The 20,208-nt window shown below is 41.3% G+C and overlaps 1 protein-coding gene across 1 annotated transcript in view; it reads left to right on the forward strand.

Annotated features, from left to right (window-relative positions):
* Nucleotides 1-492: 492 nt before the first annotated feature.
* The window catches only part of ZNF521 (zinc finger protein 521), a 278,374-nt gene continuing 258,658 nt past the window's right edge, over nucleotides 493-20,208 (forward strand). The window contains exon 1 of the mRNA XM_049620332.1: nucleotides 493-761. Coding sequence (XP_049476289.1) covers nucleotides 722-761 — 40 coding nt within the window. The 5' untranslated portion in view covers nucleotides 493-721. The remainder of the gene's footprint in view (nucleotides 762-20,208) is intronic.

Below are 20,208 nucleotides of genomic sequence, written 5' to 3' on the forward strand. Positions count from 1 at the left end.
GGGGGGGGGAGGAGAAAAAGTATTTTTTCCCTCTTTGCTGATTTTCGTTGCCCATTCGCATCTGCTTTGGATGGTGGGAGATTTTTCTTTTCAAGACCTTTTCACCGCCTTGCAGGGTTGATTCCACCCCCCCCCTCGCCCCGTGCCCCCCAAACTACAAAAGAGCACGATTCGCTTTGTAAACAAATCAGTGTTATTTGGGTTTTGTTTTGTTTTTAGGGGGGGGATTTGGAGAAGGAAAAGCAATTTTAAAAAAGATGCTTTTCTTTTTATGATTCTTTTTCTATTTGAATCAACTATGTAAATTTTTATTAAGGTGGAAAGAGTAACGGATTTTTTCTTTTTAGTTTATTTGACGGTTCTTCAAACATTGTCTTGCAAAGTATTTTTTTAGTTTTTTTCTTTCTTTCCTTAATAAAAATTTTCTTATTTGTTTGAGGTTGGGGGTGGGGGTCGAAGGCTGGGAAAGTTTGGTGCAGCCGCCGCCGCCGCCGCCGCCGCCGCCGCCGCCGCCGCCGTGCAGAGCGCGGAGCCCGGGCAGCCGCGAGCCCCGCGCGCGAGCGCGAGCAGGAGCCGGAGCGAGGAGCGGAGCGCGGAGCGAGGGCGCGAGGGAGGCCGAGCCGAGGGCGCGAGGCGCCGCGGCGCGAGGGGCGCGCGGCCACGAGGAAGTGTAGTTTCTTACAGGGCTGAATTGAAACAACTTCAGCTGTTTGCTTTTAGGATGTCTCGCCGCAAGCAAGCGAAACCGAGATCCCTCAAAGGTAAGGAGGACCCCCCCCCCCCCGCTTTCCTCCCCCAGCCGTGAGTGTCACTGTGGGTAGCGGAGCGAGAGCTGCGTGGCCGCGAGGCGTGTGCGCGCGTGAGTGTGAGTGTGAGTGCGGGGGCGCGCGCGCTCCCCTCCCCTGTTTAGCCCCCAGGTGGAGTGAGGGTGATGTGTCGGGGGGGGGGGCGTTAAGACGGGAGGAGGATCCCCAAATGGGGCGGCGGTAGAAAGTGGGCAAGAAAAGACAACCAAAAAAAAAAAAAAAGAAAGAAAGAAAAGAAAAATCATCTGGAGGGGGAGGAAAAAAAATCCTCCGTCTGAGATCTACATCTGGGCTGGAGGAAAAAGTTTCTGTTGTGTGTTCTCGCAAAGAATAAATATGCAAACCCGTTTGGTGCTTCTTTTTTCCTTTCTTTGGAAGAAGAAAAAAGTCATCTCAGACTGGGGGGAGCAGCTTCGGCTCATTAAAAACGTGGCCCGGGGTCCCAGCCGCGCCTGGGCGAGGACACAACGGCCGCCGCCTCCTCCCCGCCCGCGCCCGGCTCGGGTTCGCCTCCGCGCGCAGCCCGTGTAAACAATCGCGGGGAGCCGGCCTGCGGGCGCCCGGGGCCCGAGCCCCCGCTCCCGCCCCAGAGTTCCCCTCCTGGCCCTTCCGAGAAAGTTCACCACCCCCTCGCCCCTGCTCCTCCTCGCCGCCCCCTTTGGTCTTTCGCTTTGCGCGATGGGGTCCAGCTCTCCGTCATCCCCGTTGGAGAAGGAAGTTTGCGGGTTACGAGTAGTGGGATTTGGTGCGGGGGAGGGGGGGCTCACTGGCTGGCTCTGGCGGCGGGGTGGGGGGCGGGGGACACTGAAGTTATTGATCTGGTGGCTGTGGTGGAATGTGGCGAGGAGAGTCACGTGGCGGCCTCCTCCTCCTCCTCCACCTCGGCCTCCTCCTCCGCCTCCACCTTCCGAGCCTCCCCCCGGGGAAACCAGGGGCGCGCGGCCGCGGGGAGCCGGGAGCTCCGGCGCTCCGAGGCCGACAGCGGGGAGGGTGAGCGGCGGAGCGCGAGGGCCGGAGGAGGTGCGGGCAGGGCGGGCTTGGAGTCGGGGCGAGGGCGCGGGGCGCGACAGCTGGAGGCGGCGGAGGCCTCTGCGACCCCGGAGGCGGAGGACAAAGGGCGGCCGTGCGCCCGCCCGGGCCCGAAGGGTCCCGCCGAGGTCCGCGCGGCCCGGCCCCGCCCTCTGGTCCTCGGCGGCGCAGCATCCTCTTCCTCTTCGGCGGCCCGGGGCCCTGCGCCCAGTTGCCCCTGGCACTGCCACCCGGTCTCCCGAGGTGGCCGCCGGCCCGGGGGCGGGTGGGGAGAGCCGGGCGCCCCAAGCCTCTCCGGCCCCCGGCCGATGTGTATTTATGAACTCGATTAACGGAGCCCTCACCGCACACACAAAGCCCTTTCTTCTCCTGGGAAGGGACCGGGTGGGGGGAGGGAGGGCCTCGCAGATCGGAACGCTCTCTTTTTTTCCCCGAAGCACAGAAGTTTTGGTTTGAAAACGAGCTGAATCTCTGACATGTGTCTTGACACAATTTTTGTGGGGATTTACATTCACGTGGGCCACACATTTTCTGGGAAAACCTAGACCAACGGCCTGAAAGATTCCGGCGCCGATAGTGAAAAAATAAACGCCACGGGCGTGCGCGGGTGTCAGGGTAACGGTGGACGACGCTCGCGTCCGGGGAACTTGTCGTGACACTCTGCTTCCTTTAAAAGTCACGCTGAGCGAAGTACCGGGACAAACCTCTTCCTAGTCCTTGGCAAGAAGAACTTTCCGAGTTTGATAGGATAGCGCTTGGTGTCAGTCCGGTTTGAAGGGCTGTAAAAAGGCTTCTGAACCCTCAGTAATTTGGGAAGCTTTTTATTTTTAAAAAGTTTATTGAAGTTTGCACAGTGGGTAATTTTGCTTCTCCGCAGCATCTGAACATGCAGTTCACCTGCCTTTGGAATTAATTCGCACTTGAAGTTCTGTTGATTGTGGGTGCATGCGTTCCCCCGTGTTTCCTAAAGAGGATTCATTCTCATGCACGTAGGATTTTCTGGGCTGTAAGTGAAGCCGTCAGTTGGCGGTATTCGCAGGGCATCTTGGATATGTCGAATTGCAAAATACCTGGGACCAAGACCTGTGCGGTTCTTAAGTTAGTAAGCAGAAGACGGCAATTGAAAAGGAATAAAGAGGGCATTTTATTGTTTTGCCATATTGTCATATTGCAAGAAATATTCAAGTATCTTCTCCATGAAGACACAGCATCTGTTTCAACTGCCAAGCTGTAAATAAACTATTTACATTAAAAACAAAGATTTAGCTTCCATTTTCTGTGTGGGCACGGAACACAGTGGTGTTCTCCTCAATCAGCTGCTTGGATGACTCCCAGAGCAGGGAATGGCCTCAGGTGGGCTGGCTGAGCTTTGGGGGTGGGAAGCTGAAGACAGGAATAAAAATAGTACAGTCCTTACTAAACATCCGACTTGTTTTTCTTCAGGGTGTGCATTTACCTGGGAAAATACATATTTAGATGAGCTATGTCAGATGAGTAATTGTGATATTAGCGGTTTTGGAGAAGTAGAATGGCATTCTAGGTGGCTCTTGTTAAATAATCTAGCCCTTTCTTCACTATTTTCATTTCCCCATGTCTTGCTGGAAGGGTCTCCATTTTTTTTTAAAATGTGTTTTAGGAGTCATCTGAGTATGTGGATTCTGTACATTATATTGTTTGGAAGGTCACCCTTGGATCATAGAGAAGTCAGGGAGGTGTTATTATGACAAATATTCTGGCATCACCACAATAATAAGCAAGAACCAACACTTTGCTATCAGCAGGCATAGAAAGGCAGACTTGATTTGAGTTTCTTCTTTTATGAGGCACTGATTAGTAGTGTGGCAACTAAAATAAAAATTTTCATTCTACTAGATGAGTGACAGTGTTTCAAAACCTTGCAGATTACTTTATACCAACTTGAAGGCGGCTTTGGAAACCATGAAAATGCAACGTGCTCTTCTCAATAAAACATGAAGTTGTGCATTCAGTTTCCAACTTGTCTCCTACATCCGTACTATTTCTTTAACAAACAAGGTTTAAAAGATATTTCTGATATGGCTGTCACTTCTGATATCATAATTTGCAACTTCTATCTCAGGGGAGTAGTTTACATAAGGCAGGTAAAAACATTAAAACAATATGACAGTTAAGTTTAGAGTTTTTGTTTTCAACCAAATGCTTTAAAATAAGGTCTGCCAGGAAATTGTATTAGTAGTTGAATTTATTTTGTGTATTGTCATAAACTTAGTATTTTGAATGAAGAATTATATTTACTTAAAGATTACATAGGATTTTTTGTTTGTATCAAACTTCAATGTAATTGTCCTAATAACCCACCTCCTGAGAGTGGGTGCCAGGTTCTGGGTGCAGTGGAGCCCTGATCGGTCTCACGTGCACCGCAACTGTTAAATACCAAAAAAGATTCATTTTTTTTCTATTTGAGAAAACTGTGAAACATATTTTGGAACGTGAAACTCTTTTACCCCTCTACCTCTCAAAGCCCTGGCATCAAAAGTCTCTCAGCCTATAAAGTCGTGAAACTTACGCTGTCCTTATGCTACGAAATCTGCAGAATAATCCTTTCTGTCTAATGAAACAGAGTTGCAGCCAGTAGTTCGAGGCAGGGGTGGTCAGACAATGAAACGAGCCACCCTTTCTATCCCATTTATATTATTTGGGTATTTATCTCAATTCCTAAGAGTAGACCTGGTCTTTGAGTCGATCACCTGACTGGAAGCAGTTCTGCTGCCAGCTTGTTTTTCGAGGCAGCAAATCAGTTGCCTCAAATTGGTCAATTGTGACCTATTTCTATTTTTCTTGCTGGCTCTTTATTCTATTTCTTGTGGTGCTTCTCTAATGGAAGTTTCTCGGCCATTTTACCTGATAAAAACAGAGGGTGTATGCGTGTGCGTGTGTGTGTGTGAGTGAGTGAGAGAGAGAGAGAGAGAGAGAGAGAGAGAGAGATTTACTCCAAAAAGCACTGTAAGAAGGAAAAAGTGGTCCACTGCCTGAAGGTGTGATATATTCAGTAAGAGCCAAGTTATAAAGCTGGAAGGAGAGAGGGGAGCACTTAGACATTTAAATGGCCAAGTTAAACACAAGACACAATTAGGATATCTGGACCCTCAGGTGTTCATAAACCCGTACCAGGGGCCTCGAGAGAGACATGGTGGGAACCAGGGAGAAAGAGAGCCCCCAAAGTGCCTTGTTTAACTTGGCCGTCACAGTAGCTAACCCTTTGTTACTTGGCACATTTTGAAGTTATCACACTTAATGATTGACCTTTTTCCTTTTTCCCATTTACCTTCTTTTGTACTTATAACGCTTTTTTTAAAAGAAGTAATTTATTAGAAATATAATGAAGTGGCAAAAATGTAGGTCTCAATCTAAAGAAGAAATGTAAACTATCGAGTTTGAATGAAAAGTCAATGGATTTTAAGTCCCGTAACCTTTTGAAAGTCAGAAAACCTATCTATTAGGCTGTATTCTCTAGTGGAAAGGCTCTCAAAATTGTAGGTGTTAAAACAACCATGTCAGGGAACTTGGACTAGCCCCTAAACTGAATAGAAATGTTCAACTCTCTTATTTAAACACATTTCCCCCCTTTTTTCAAAGACAAAATAGATTTTCTTATTAGGTAGACAGGTAAAATTTATATATATCAAAAAAAGCGTGGTCCTCTTCTACTACATATGTTTCAGTTCTTAAAAAAATAACCTTACCACTAGAGATTCAGTTTTGGTTTTGGAAATGATGCCATAGTAAGAAAAAAGCCCTGAATTTTATGTGAAAAGACATTTGCATTAAGGCAGTGTAATAGTTTGCTTTTAATTAAAACTTGCACTATGGCTTTTCCCTCAAAATTATTATTAGATAAGTTAAGCATGACTTTTTTTTAAATAACTAGATGTTAACCTAAGGTGGGTTTTAAGAAATATTAAGAAGGCACCTATATATCTCTATCTGTATATTCTTTTTCGTGACTGTGAGGGCAAAATGCTCTGCTAACCGTGCGACACACAGCCATGTATGCTTTTACTTTTGGGTTTGGAGGCTAAAAAGCCTGATTATTGGAAACACTGCAGCTCAGTGTTTGACATCCATACCCCTTCAGACAGTTCACTTGTTCTGTTCATCTATCAAGCAGTGACTGTTTCTTCCCTCTACCACCTCTAAATTATACTGACTAGATGTTGAAGTCATTAAATTGATTACAGTCCAATCAGTAGACAATCCGACATAAACAAAAACAGCAATTACAGTTGGCAAGAATCCCACGAGTGCTAGTCAAAGTTCCAGAACTGACGGTCCAGTGAGTCTTTTCCAAAAAGCCGGATTTCACGATTTCAGCAGTTCTGGCAGCATCTTCTTAGAGGGAGGGCACAAAAATTCATAAGATTCCACTTGGCCTTAAAAACAAAAACATCTGTTTGATGCATGAGTGGATTGTTGGCTTTTCTTTAGCCAGCCAAAAAAGGGCAAAAAATAGGATATTGAACATAAAAGCATACATGTAAAAATGAAATTACAACGGGATTTGAGATTAGCAGCTTTTTCTAAAGCAAGCTGTTAATAATGCTTTCTTTTTTGTTTTGCCAGAGTATTCCCATATCCCTTAAAATCCATTGTAGTTATTGACAGCGGTGACATCTAATAGTGATGACAGAATTTTTCAACTTTTTGCTGCCAGTAATTATACTTCTTTTTACTAGCTTTTTTTGGGTCATCGCAAGTGTGGTAGCATATCTGTAGATTTCTTTTCATCATATAGGAACATTTTCGCTCCCTTCCTTTTCTTTTTAAAGAAGGTCTGTGAGAATTGACTAGTCTGGCGAATTCCAGTGAAATACTTGTTGACATAAGTTGAAATGTAATATTAAGTATACTTGCTTGAGTTTTCATTTTGATGTAAAGCCATGCAATGAGGAGAAAGAGGTTTTGATAGTAGAAAAGAGCAATTCTACCAAGATCAATTAAGAATTTTTATGAAAGGTCTGTTTTTCCTATTACTGTGCTTTATTAACTCGTCTGACAAAATTCACATTGCTGGTTTTAATGTCATTCATTCTGTTGCCATAGAATACATTCTTTATGGCTAGATTTAATAGATACCATGTTGAGTTTTTAGTTATTTTTAAGAGAGAAAATAATTTTAAGGCTTGGAGCTCTTGCATCGTATTGTAACCGCCTTATGGATTGTTAAAAATGTAAATGTTGTCATTAGGTAATACGTTAAAGAATGCTTTTGAATTGAATGAAGTTTTGATACTAACGTTGGTATTCCAAATCAAACCTCTGGCTAAGTATTTTCCCAGATGTATTTAATTGTATTTTCTCCATTGACCCCTATCGTGCTGTCAGAGGTTAAAGTTAGTTCTGTGGACGGGATGTGTGCAACTTTCTAATTCCATTTCAATTAAATCTGAAATATGTTCCTGTTTTTTGCTTGGGGATTACAAGGTACACTATCTGGGACAGCATCCCTTTTTGTTGTTGTTGTTGTTGTTGTTGTTGTTGTTGTTGCAGAGAAAGTGTCCTTGTCTGATTTAAAACACGTTATGCAACAATGTTATTATACTGCAATTAAAACTTAAACATTAAAGTTAACATTAGTAAATTTAAATAGCTCTGTTATAGTATTAATCAAATAGTGTAAGGAAAGCTTTTAAATGGTTTAAATAATTATGCAACTCTTGGCATAAAAGCCTGACACAAGATAAATCTTTGAAAACTAAGTAGAATCGTGGCCTTTTTTTTTTTTTAAACTTTAATTTTAGGCAGCTTGGGCTTTTAGCATGCATCACGTTCCACCTCTAGTAAAAGTAATTATGCCAGTTTAGTAATTATTAGAGATGAAAGAAATTCAGTAAGATACGAATTCTTTTAAAACTTCAGTAGCTTCAGTTTTAGCAGGGATAATGATCAAGCAGCAGTCACCCAGCTGCCTGGGGACCCTCCCACAGCCACAAGCACTGGGCTGATCTTGGGGGTATCACTATTATGGCAACGCACACTACACTTGGCACTTCCACGCTAGATGTCTGATTGTAGAGGTTTACAATTCGCTCGTGAAAAAAATCCTGATTCAAATATGACTGTCTAGAAACTCCCACTTCTTAGAAGATTAAAACAAAAAGATGAATGCAGAGACACTTAAAAATTATTATTGTGGCACCGCATATTTTCGTTTTGCAGGATAGTAAGTGATTTTTGAAATCCGGAAAGGAAAACTCTATGTAAGTCTGTCGTTTGCATGAATGTATGTGTTGAGAATGCACTGAGCATTTTAAGTGTGTTGTTTTCAAGGGAAGATGATTTGGTTTGGAAAGCGTATACTATTCGTTTATGAGCATAGTTCTCAAGCTCAATGTGGTCAAGTGATTGACGTTGAGAATATATATTTTCATCATGTTGAAGTTTGTTGAAATCGCATTTTGGTGTTTTGGTTACAAGAAATTTTTTTGTTACATGTGTGAAAACAAAAGGTTTCAGCTCCTCAGGTGACAAGTCAGTGTAAGTGGTACAGATACGTGTACAAATAGACTCTAATGTTCTACTTAATATACATTTTGCTTAGCAGTCCATATGAGTTGGTCGCCTTTTAAGGGAAAAATTGGATTGAATTGGATTTTGCCTAATAGAAATCGGTACCACTGTAAGGCATATAATTTCCTTTTAGAAATTAAAATCACTTCACCACAGAGTGTCATTAGTTCACTTTTTGTATTCCCTTCTTCTCCTTTCTTTCTCACGATTAGCTTTTTCCAAAATTTCTTACCCCATCAGTGTACTGTGAGAGATAATTCCAGATGGAAACTTACTTAGCTGATGGGAACGAAAGAGATATGTGGCTCTCATTCTTGAGTACAGATAGTCCCATATATTCATACAGAATACGTTTGTGAAGACAGGTGAAGCAAGGAGTCCATGAGGTGAATGATGAATCACCATGCTATAGGGGGTGCTGTGACCAGGCACCTAACATGTATTATGATGTTTAAAACTGTATATTGACTTCTAGAACAACTTGTAACATTTCATACGGGTTCTTTAATATTACTGTTTTCCTTCACAGTAAAACCAGGTTAGGTCTAGTAAGTGCGTGAATAAGACTAGTGACTGCTCTTAGCATTCCTAATGATTTGGCTTGCGTCAGTTGTTTTGGGTTTATAAGACATACGCTTTCTCTTACTAGTATCACCCTTTTGTCTTTTCTTATTTTTATCCACTGAAGAAAGGTAATTAGGTATTCACAAACATCACTCCACTAAGTGGCAATGAAGCCAAAACAGAACTATTGGCTGGGAGGTGGTGCTGTCCTGAGCTCATTGGAATGTTTTGTTCATGGGCCGATGTATGGAGTCTGAAGTTGCTATGTGTATGATGTAGGGTGGTTTGGGGCTGTCAGTGTGCAGTATGAAAAGTTAGATGGACTGTTCGCAGAGGCAAGGAGTAAAAAACAAAACTGTGGGCTCAAGAGGATGCATATTCATTCCTGGAAAGAGTGGAGAATCGAAAGAGAAACAATTAGTTATGGTCCTAAGTATTGTGACTTGATATTTGTGCCAGTGGGGAGACGGTTGCCCAGCAGAAAGGGCAAGGGGGTGAGCTCTGATGTGCCGTCTGCACTTTTTTGGCAAAGCCACTTAACCTCTGTTCTCTAGGATTCGGATTTCCTCTCTGTAAAATGAGGGGGCTCATTTCATCATTTAACAAGGGTTTTGTTTTGTTTTTTTCCAGTGCTTATTTTGTTGCTGGCCTTGTGCTAAGTTCTGAGAATTAGGTTGTGAACCAAGCAGGCATAAGCCTTGCTCTTATGAAATTTATGGTCTAGAAAACTGGGTGAAAATTTAAATATCTTCCATTGCTTTTTAATTTAGGGAAGGAAGCAAAGCCAAGTGAAGAGAAAGGGGTGCATGTATATGATACACTCTCTTTCTCAGCAAGTTAAGTCAGTTAAAAAAGTTAGATAGAATGGGTTTCAAAAGCATTTTTGGCACCAAAAATTGGTGAGCTGTAACTTTTAAGAATAGTAAGCAGTGTTTCCTCTTATATTTAAAAGATAAGTATGCCCACTTGAACTGAAACCACTAAACAGAATCCATAGAATATTTCCTATATTAGGTCATTGACTTAGCAATATCTTTTACTCCTCCTAAAAGATCTAGGCAACATTCTTGAAAGTTAATTGTGTGATATTAAAGTTAACTTAAAAAATTGATATATATATCATCCTTTAAGATAATTGAAGGCTCTTAGATAATGTGTATGATGCTGATATTAAAACAACAACAACAACAACAACAACAACAAAAACCCCAAAGCCAACAACACCAAACTTCAGTTAGGAACCCCTGCCATGTAAAATTGAGGTGAAACAAGTCACGAGGAACTCATTCCATTAAATATTCAGGAATAGAACACTAAGGAATGAAACAAGTTGGTATTGAAAAGTCCATACTGCAGATCTGACTATTTGTCCCCTGGGAGACAGGGGAGTGCTTTGAAATAAACTTTTACAGAATCATAGATCTTAAGCATAAGACAATTTAGAGATAATGGTATTGGGTGTCTTGATGGTCCTCATGTTCAAAGATGTGAGTGCCGAATGAATGGTGATGGTGGAGTGTAACTGACCGAAGAAAAAGATGATCAACATGAAATCCCTTTTGCCTTCTCCACAATCATATAGGTCATTTACATAAGTATTGCATCATTATGCCAAATTTTTAATCTTCAAAATAAAACCATTACAAGATAATAACACCGTTTTATAGCTCCTGTTAAACGTAACTGTTTTTTATACTTGCTGATTTGCATATTTAAACCCCAGTCTGAGTGAGCTGGGCCAGTGACTCCCAGGGGCCCTCACCATGGCTTCCTACCTCTCTCTTTGCCTCTGTGTCCCTCGGCCAGGAGAGGGACAGCCAGGTGCTCAGCTCGGTGCCTGACTTGTATACTTGGTGTCCAGTACCTTCCGAGGAGCCAAAATCACTATGTTTCTTGCCAAAGGAAGGTGTTGGCGACGTCTGAGTTCCCTTCTATCTCTAACATCATAGAATTCTCACATTGAGAAATTGTAATTCTTGCAAGTTGATCAATAATTCACATTAATGGGGCAGGCATGCTTTTCAAGTTGTGAAGTTGATTGAGTTGTAGCTGATGGAACAAAGCCAACCAGAGGTTAGATGGTCTTGCTTTCCACTATGATTTCTTGTTCAGATCCTCTATTTAGGGAGCTGATAGAGAAGAACACATGTATCACATACTGAACCATCCTCAGGGCTTTTATAAGGATGACTCCATCCAAGTTTTGGTATTTTCATAGAGCAATTTGTCGCTTCTAGATGAGAGCCTGGGGACACTGACCAATTCAACTCGCTAGGGGTTTGTCATGTCTCCCTGGGAGCAACTCTAACAGCAGCAGCTGCTTTGGACTAGAAATCATGTGTCTGTGTGAGTGTGTGACCAACTGTGCCTGCCTGGATGTTTGCAGTGGGATGGGTATGAACCTACAGCAGTACAAATGTGTGAGCCAAGGTCAAAGTGTGTTGCTTTAAGGACAGCATTTTAATTTAGTTTGACTTGTGTTGGCTAATCATCTTCAATTCGTGTTCATCCATTTGCCCAGATGCTGGTACCATTTTCATAGAGCAGAATGGCCCAATCTTTAATGACTTTCACAGCCTCACATTGAACCTCCTGTAGACTTAGATTGTGAGTTCGCAAGTCAGTTTTGTACAGTAATAAAGGCTTGAATATTGTTTTCATTTCTTAAGACTCCTCGGTCATCTTCTGTGAGGCTTTTCCCGACCCACCTGACTTAAAATGACTCTTCTCTTTATTATTCCCCCTCTGTGTTGCATTCCATAGAAACTATAGCACTAAGTAGGTTTTCTGGTTTGTTGATGAGCCCTTTGAGAGCAGGGCTCTGTTTCTTTTCTTTGAATCCCCATAGCCTAAAACTAGATGGTAAACAAACAAATCCACAAGTACACAAACAAATATTCAGTCATTTGTTTAATCAACAAACATTTACTTCACATTCATCTTTTACCAGTCTAGGAGTGCTAGGAGCTGGGGATGCTATGAAGGAGTTACAGGCAAACAGTGGAAACACATTAAATGGACAATTAAATAGATACTAATCATTTACAGTCATGTGAAAGGAAAGTACTAGGTGTTATGAGAACATATCACAGATATCCGTGAGGTCAGGAAAGGACCATAGGAGAAGCCCTTTCCAATCAAATCTGAAGTTTAGTATGTTTTTGCATGAAAACTATTGAACATGGTCATGCATTCTACCGGAATTTCTAGTTGAACATCAGTTACGCATCAGGTGCTAAGGATACAGTAAGGAGCAAGTCAGATACAATTCTTTATGAGTTTCATGAAGCTAACAGTCTATGAAGACTAACTGAGATGATTCTTTGTTTCCTTATTGTTGTTTAACTCCAACTTGTACTTAGTTTTGCAGCAGTAATATACTTCCAGTTCATACAGGTGGGATCTCTTGTATATTATTTGCACTTGGCTTACTTGTGTATAAGTTCAGGCCATCCTTTATACATGGGCCTGGTTTTTCCACTCTTAAGTAAACTACCCTAACAACATCCATTGAGGTATTCATCATTAGATCTAGTTATTCTTGCAAACCACTGGATTTCCTTTCATTCTTACAACATTATCTAAATACTGGATAAAATCACTCATTTTGGTATCATAAGACAATTTAATAACTCTCCTCCATTTTGCCTCATAGATATTTAGGAAAGTATATTCAAACTGTGTAATATGTTTCTGCTTATGATTTTTGCAAATTCTTAGCAGTTTCCACATCGAGGAGATCAGTAAATACTAGAATATGATAATACATCAACAGTCTGATTCTGTATTTGTCTATTCTGTATGATATATTATAATTGAAAACGTACACAGAGAAACTAGACGATTATAAAAAAGTTATCTACCTATCAAAACTTTTCTTCACTTTTTAAATTTTTTATTTAAAAGAGTTTTTAATGTTTATTTATATGAGAGAGAGAGAGACAGACAGACAGACAGTGCATGCCAGCAGGGGAGGGGCAGAGAGAGAGGGAGACACAGAATCTGAAGCTGGCTCCAGGCTCTGAGCTGTCAGCACAGAGCCTGATTAGGGGCTCGAACTCAGGAACCCTGAGATCATGACCCAAATCAAAATCAAGAGTCCAGACGCTCAACCGACTGAGCCACCCAGGTGCCCCTCTTCACTTTTCAACTCAGATTTTTAAAGCATTTTCTGTTGTTTCTGTTCATAATAGTATTATTCACAGAGTCCCCCCAAAAGAGTCTGTGGGAGGATGTTTGAAGCCTTTGCCACCATCCACATAATTCTCCAGGCCAAGTCTGAGTGAGTGCATCGATACCCTGGGCAGGCTAGTAATGTGTTCCCTCCTCCAACTGCAGTTTAAATATCTGTCCCATGGTTATTTAGAGAGGATAAAAATTCTGGTGGTAATGACCTCAGGCAGCAAACTGGACCATTCTTAGGTGGCAACATTTACATGTGAGTATCTTGGCTGTTTTCTTTTCCCCCCAACAAAAGTGAGAACTCTCTCTGCTGTCCTCCCTAAGTATATTTCCAAGAAGCCCCTCCATACCAACACTCAGGGTCTGTCTTTTTTTTTCTTTTTTTCTAACAACTCTGTACTGTCCACTGCATGGTGTTCTGTCATTTCACCCTTCCCTTACTGCTGGCCATTAAGTTGTTTCTATTCATTTACTTACTTGTTTGTTCGATTTACTATTTACAAATGTTGCTCCAGTAAGTATATACACATTCTTGCTGACATGTGTGATTGTTTATGTGGGATAAATTCCTAAAATTGGGATTGTGGGATAAAGGGAACATGCATTTAATGTCTCGATAGATATTGCCAGTGTGCCCTCCACAGAGTTAATACCAATTCACACTGCTTTTAGCAGCAGGGTTAGAGAGTATCTGTGTTTGAATACTTTATCTTTACTAATGTGACTTGTGAAACAAGCAAACTGGTATGTCATTGACATTTTAATTAGCATTTCTATAATTATGAGCATCTTTCCCTATGTTTATACATCATTTGTATTTATTTTTCTGCGAATTGCCTTTTTATTTCTTTGGCTCTTTTATCTTTTGATTTGAAAGAGCAGCTCATATTAATAAGAAGATTAGTCCTTTGTCTGACTTACGTGTTGCAAATATTTCCCCATTAGTCTTTTGACTTTGTGGGAGGTAATTTTTTTCTTTTGTCATACAGAAGTTTAAAATTGTTTATTTTCAGTTTTGTCAGTGCCTTCCCTTGTACCTAATAGACCTTGTGTCTGACATAGAAAGTTTATTTTCTTTTTTTCTTTTCTGATCATTCTTTGAGTTTTGTCTTTCCCAGTACACGGGCTTCAGGCCTTGTCTGTCCCCTTCCACCCCTGTGTCTCCAGCACCTAACCATATTTCTAGAAATACAGTAGTGCTTAGCAAACATTTAGTAAGTGAGTCAGTATAGTAGGGTGGTTAAGAGCATGGCTGTTAAGCCAGACGCCCTGGGTTGAAATTCTCATCTGGTTGACCTTGGGCGAGTGATTATATCACTTTTTAAAAAATGTTCATTTATTAATTTTGAGAGAGAGAGAGAGAGAGAGAGAGAGAGGAGGCATGCATGCTTGAGAGTGGGGGGAAAGGCAGACAGAGAGGAAGACAAAATCCCAAGCAGAGCCAATCTGTCAGTGCAGAGCCCTGATGTTACAAACCGTGAGATCATGACCTGAGCTGAAATCAAGAGTTGGTTGACCTGGTGGCCGACTGAGCCACCCAGGCGCCCTGATTATATCACTTTGAACTACAGTTTCTGTATCTCTAAGGGTAATAATGGTACCTAATTCAACGAGTTTTTGTGAGAATTAAGAGTTAATTCGTGTAAGCGCTTAGAACAGTATCCGGCAGATGACAAGTACCTAGTCAATGGTTTTTACTCCTACCCTCAAAGGTTTTCTGTCTTACGAGGAAGTGCATCCCATGGTATACAGCTCTTTTCCGTTCTAGAAATTTCTTCTTTGCTGTGGTTCAGGAGTAGCGATTTCTAGGTATCTGTGTGGCTGCACACAGGCTTTTCAGAGGCCTGTCTTGGGTGGGTTCCTTGCAGACATCTTCGTGAGGTTTAGTGGGTCATGGCTAAGCCCTTTCACACTGGCCAAATTAGCGCCTGGTTCCAACCTCCGTTATGCTTTTCCAACGTAGACAGAGTTCTGCAAGAAAAATTCTTGTAGAAATTCCAATTAAAAGATAACGGAAACATAAAGTGGAGCTAATTAATTTTAGAGCCTCTGCCATCTTTTTGGTAAGTCAGGTCTGTGTCTTTGAGGTTCTTTGCAAGAGGGCCAATGCTAATTTGCAAAGGTAGGCTAATTGTTCTTGGGAGAGGAACTAGAGACAAATAATTCACATATCATTATGAAGGTTTAATCATAGTAGATTTATTAATAATCCTTAAATTAAAAAGGTAAATCTGGGCTTGGGTTTACAAAGGAATTAGCCAAACAAGGGGACGATTTTCTACATCACCATACTCATCAGTAAATTTACGTAGACGCATTTTCTTCGAGGCCTCAGAGTGGAATTCTGTGTTGTCTAGAAGCATTTGTGAGTACAGAGTGTGAAGATGGAAGGAGAATACAGGAATACAGCTGCTGCTTGGGTGTTCAGTACCAGGCAGTGTCTGGCTGTGTCTAGCCACTGCTTTCATCTTATATGAAACCTCATTTGGGGGCAGATTGTCTGGAATTTCTTTCCTCTTTACGTCTTCTCCGTTCTGTCCTGCAGTAAATCCTAATGGTTCATTTTGCTTCATTTTCATTTCCCTCGCCTCCCCTTGCTCCTTCAGCCACAAGTTCTACTTTGTTTAGTCCACGAAGTCATCCGGTCCCTGCTCCTGGATTGCTGGGCTCTGGGGGTCCCTTCAGGCTTGAGAAACCCAGCCATCGGCCGCTGGTTGACCTGCACACTCACCTGTCTGCCGATCTTCCATATAGACCCTTCCGTCTCTTTTTATTGTAACTAAATTATAACTGTCATAAAGTTGTCTTTGTTCGGACAAAGTCTAAAACCTTAATATATCCAATCAGATGACTTTCAAATAGCCATTTATACTTTTCCCCTTCAACCTTAATGCTAAATGAAGTGAAAGAAATAGTAATGAAAATCGGAGTGGAGAGAGCCAAGAGGATTGTCCGAGGCAGCTTTTAATGAGTGGAATATCCTTAAATGACAGTGAGTGACAAAAGAAATTCCACTTCAAGATCATTTAAAATAGATATTCTAGAAGACACTTCAGGAAGGGTGTTTTGGGGTAGAGTGATAGTTTGAGCCGAGAGACTCAGGGAAGAGGTCAGAAGCCAGGCAAGGTGCAGAGTGTTCTGAGGGGTCAAGGACATAGAGCATCCGTCTACCAGTTGCCCCGAGACCTGAGAACTTCAGTGCCCCATCGCAGGTCACGCCAGGACGTCGTGATGGAATAGGGAGGAGAGTCTCTCAGGCTCTTGATTTCTAGTTCTAGGAACTACCTTTCAGGGCTGAATACATTCTAGACTTTGGAAGGAAAAGTGGCTGTCCCTGCCCCGTTCAGATTCTTTACAAACACCCAAACCTGGGGCTCATTGCTCTCAGAGAGACACCTTCCTTATTGTAGTTTTAGCTTTCAAGGTCCTGGATGTACAACCAACATATCCCAGTGAGTTGACCTGGGGAACCCAGTGCCCGATGGGACCTGTGTTTAATCCTGCATGCTGTTGAACCCCTCTGTAAGCCTCATTTTTCTTATCAATGACATGGCAAGAATCTACTTTACATGATTATTGTATTAGATAACGAATGTAAGATGCCTAACATGTATCTCTGGCTGTTAGCAAGTTCCTACCTAGTAGCAGCTTTTTATTATGGAGGAGGCTCAGGCCTCTGAGGAAGCATGCACATTTTATCCTCTCTGTGTTTCCCTCTCCTGCAGAGTCCTGAGGTGAGACACAGTTCTGTGGCCATCTTGCCTCTTCGTGTAAAGCAGAAAATATTTCCCCTTTGGAGACAGCCTGAGAGAAATTGTGTGAATATTTACATTAAACGTTCAGTAACCACTCTCTACAATGAAAGAGGGCAGGTAATGGATGTGAGTTCACTGTTTATGGCAAATACTTTGCCTTTGGGAACATATTTAATGTGTCAGAAGACGCCGTGTATCTATTTCATTTGATCTGAAGTAAATCTTATGTCAGTCATTATTATTCCCATTTTATAGGTGAGGAAACTGTGGCTTATCAAGCCGGCATGGCTGAAGTAGAAAAAGAATGTAGACTTCTGGACTTGAAATGGACAGTCTTTTTAAGCTCATAGTTTTCAAAGGGAAGAAGCCGAGACCAATCTTAAGCCAGATCAAGAGGTGGAAATAATCCTCTGGCCACCATATTTCTCCTCTGCTGTTCCCTCTTCCTTTAAGCATTTAGATCTCAGCTCCCTCTCCTATTACACCTCCCCAGAGAAAGTTACTTGTACAAGAAAAAAAAATGTATTAGCCAGTTATACCTGAAAGAAAATTAAAAGCAGTGGAAACCTGACAAATCCCTAATTGTGTGATTAAAGGCTTTGGCTTCTGATAAAAGCATCGAATGCCTCAGAAAGCTGATCTGGGAGGTATTTTGGGGGAGGTGGTGCTGGGGTGCTGGAGGGAGGGATCCTGGAGTGTTTTTTGCATTGCTGGTGACGTCTCAGCAGAAATATCTCCTTAGAGAAACCGAGTAGGCTTTCAAAGGTCTTCCAGTGGATACTCTCGCTCAAAGGTCAGGAGATTTGGTAGGGTGGGGCCCACCGGTCTGAGTTACAGGAAAAACGTGAGTGATGGTTGGACCTGCAAAATTATAGCAGTGGATCTGACTTAGGGTTGAATAACCTCCTGGTAGTGTCCCTTAGCTGTTTTAAATACACCGTGTGGAGAAGCAAATTCCTATTTCCAACTGGCAGGTTACCATCCTGAAGCAATGTCTATTTTTTTTGGAAATGTGCTACTTTTTCATACAAATCTTCTTTGTTGTTGTGAAGAGATGGACACACCTTTGGGGATGGGTTGCCCCAAGGACTGGTGGGACATCGATGCATTGATGTCATCTGTGGAAGGAGTTGGGCATGACACATCACCATTCCTGAGATGGCACGTGGTGGTTTTTTGTTTTTTTGTTTTTTATTTTTTTATAGTGTTGTCTAAATATGAAGTTTCAAAAGGATTGGCTTTAAAAAAAATAATAAAAGAGGCAGCCATAGGATTGATTAGATTAGATTCCTTATTCTTTTAAGAAAATAGGATGAGGGACACCTGGGTGGCTCAGTCCGTTAAGCGTCCAACTCTTAATTTCGGTCCAGGTCATGATCTCACGGTTCGTGAGTTCAAAGCCCCACTTCGGGCTCAGGGCTGACAGTGCGGAGCCTGCTTGGGACTCTCTCTCTTTCTCCCTGTCTCTCTCTGCCCCTCCCTCACTCACACCATCTCTGTCTCTCTGAAAATAAACTTAAAAAAAAAAAAAAAAAAAAAAAAAAAAAAAAAAAAAAAAAAAAAAAAGGATGAGATCTGACCCTTCTAGCTCACCATCTGAGAACAGGCATGCTCCTTCACCACATGTATTTACTGAAAGTTACGTTTCTGAATTTTATAGGTATACACATGTATATGTATATCTGTGTATTAAATCACATGGTGAAAAAGCAAAATGATTAAATACGGGTTTTGTTTATCAGCCATTCTCTCTGATGTGTGATTGATTTAGTTGATTTTACTTTATGCATATTTGGAGATTATCTGATAATATATCATCACTTAAAATATATTTATATATAACATAAATACTATAAAAATATTTACTATATGCTCACATTATCTTGACAGGCCAGGATTGAAACAATATGAGTGAGAACATATTTCCAGAAACGACTATTAATTTATAGTTACTAAGATAATGGCATACACGTTCACTTTCTGTTCTATCTGGGTAGCTCTGTAAATTGTGTATTGATTATGCTAATGGCACTGGTGTCTTTATTAGTTGTCTGCAGATACATGCAGATTGAATGCACATTTGGTAAGGTTGTCATCCTGTGGGGAAAAAAAGTACATTTTTAAAATCTGGTTTTTGGAGAGATTGAGTTAAAACTAAAGAAAAACATTAAATGAACTCATGGAAACTTAAGGAATTGTGTTCTAGGAAGTGAAAAGTGCAGTTAAAAGTTAAAAATGATGCTGTTATATTTCCTTTGTTTCAAATTCATTAAGGCAAGGGTTGCAGAAATGGTACTAACTCAATAATGATCTATTTTTATAGTTTATTTTGGGTTGTGTGGCTTCTCTTGTTTTGTTTATCAAGCTGAAGGAACCTTAGACATTTAGGGTTGCATGTATTTTGAAATTTATTAGCCCAACTAGAGGAGAACAGAATGAATTTCTTTTTTTCCAATTATACATAAATTTTCTTGTATTTTGTAATAGCTCATAAGTCATAAATCACAGCTCCACTTTGTGCTCTGATCTTTCATTATACAAACATGTACCTATTTGGTAAGATTTTTCTCTCTCCTTTTTCCTCTTGCTGAACCATCATGGTACCAAAGCAGTTATTTAGAAACCACTTTCTTATCTTCTTGAATGGGATCACTTCTTAGAAATGTGGGCCTTCCTCTGTGTGCCAGCTAAGAAAGAAAATTAAAAAAAAAACCTTTTAAAAATTTGGTTTCAAATCATTTTCCGCTTTATTGTAGTTACAGTTGGATCCCCGTTTGTTTGATAACCAGTAGGAACTGCTAAAGGGGAAAAAACACAACAACAAAGTTTTCGTATTCCTGGGTGATATGAGTCCATTTAACAGGATATTAAAGCCCCCAAATTTTGTGTTTAATTTACAACCTTGAGAGAAATCCAGGTGTCCGAGTTTCAAATACATTGTTTAAAATTTAGAAGAGGAATTTCCCAAATTAGGAAAAAAAAAAAAAAGGCAAAGTCATTAATCAAGAGAATTGAGTGGTAATTTGGATTGATTTTTGTGAATGACATTGGACTTTGTCTTCTCAACGTGTGAAGATGAAAACTTCTATATTACGGCAGGATAAGGTTTCTTATTCAAAACCAAACACTTTCTCCCTAAGCTGTTTCAGGAATTGTTGAGATAGTTAACTTTAAGTGTCGAATTCAGAAGTACTGTTAGAATTGGCTGGGTGTCATCTAAAATAGCTGAAGTAGTAAGAACAGTTAGTAGGAGTATCAGAAGATATGATGTCTGGAATACAAAGGCTTTTTGCCCCAGATTTTCTTTTGCTGCGGGGGTGGGGGGT

This window comes from Panthera uncia, assembly GCF_023721935.1.
Source record: "Panthera uncia isolate 11264 chromosome D3 unlocalized genomic scaffold, Puncia_PCG_1.0 HiC_scaffold_8, whole genome shotgun sequence".
Taxonomy (NCBI): Eukaryota; Metazoa; Chordata; class Mammalia; order Carnivora; family Felidae; genus Panthera; species Panthera uncia.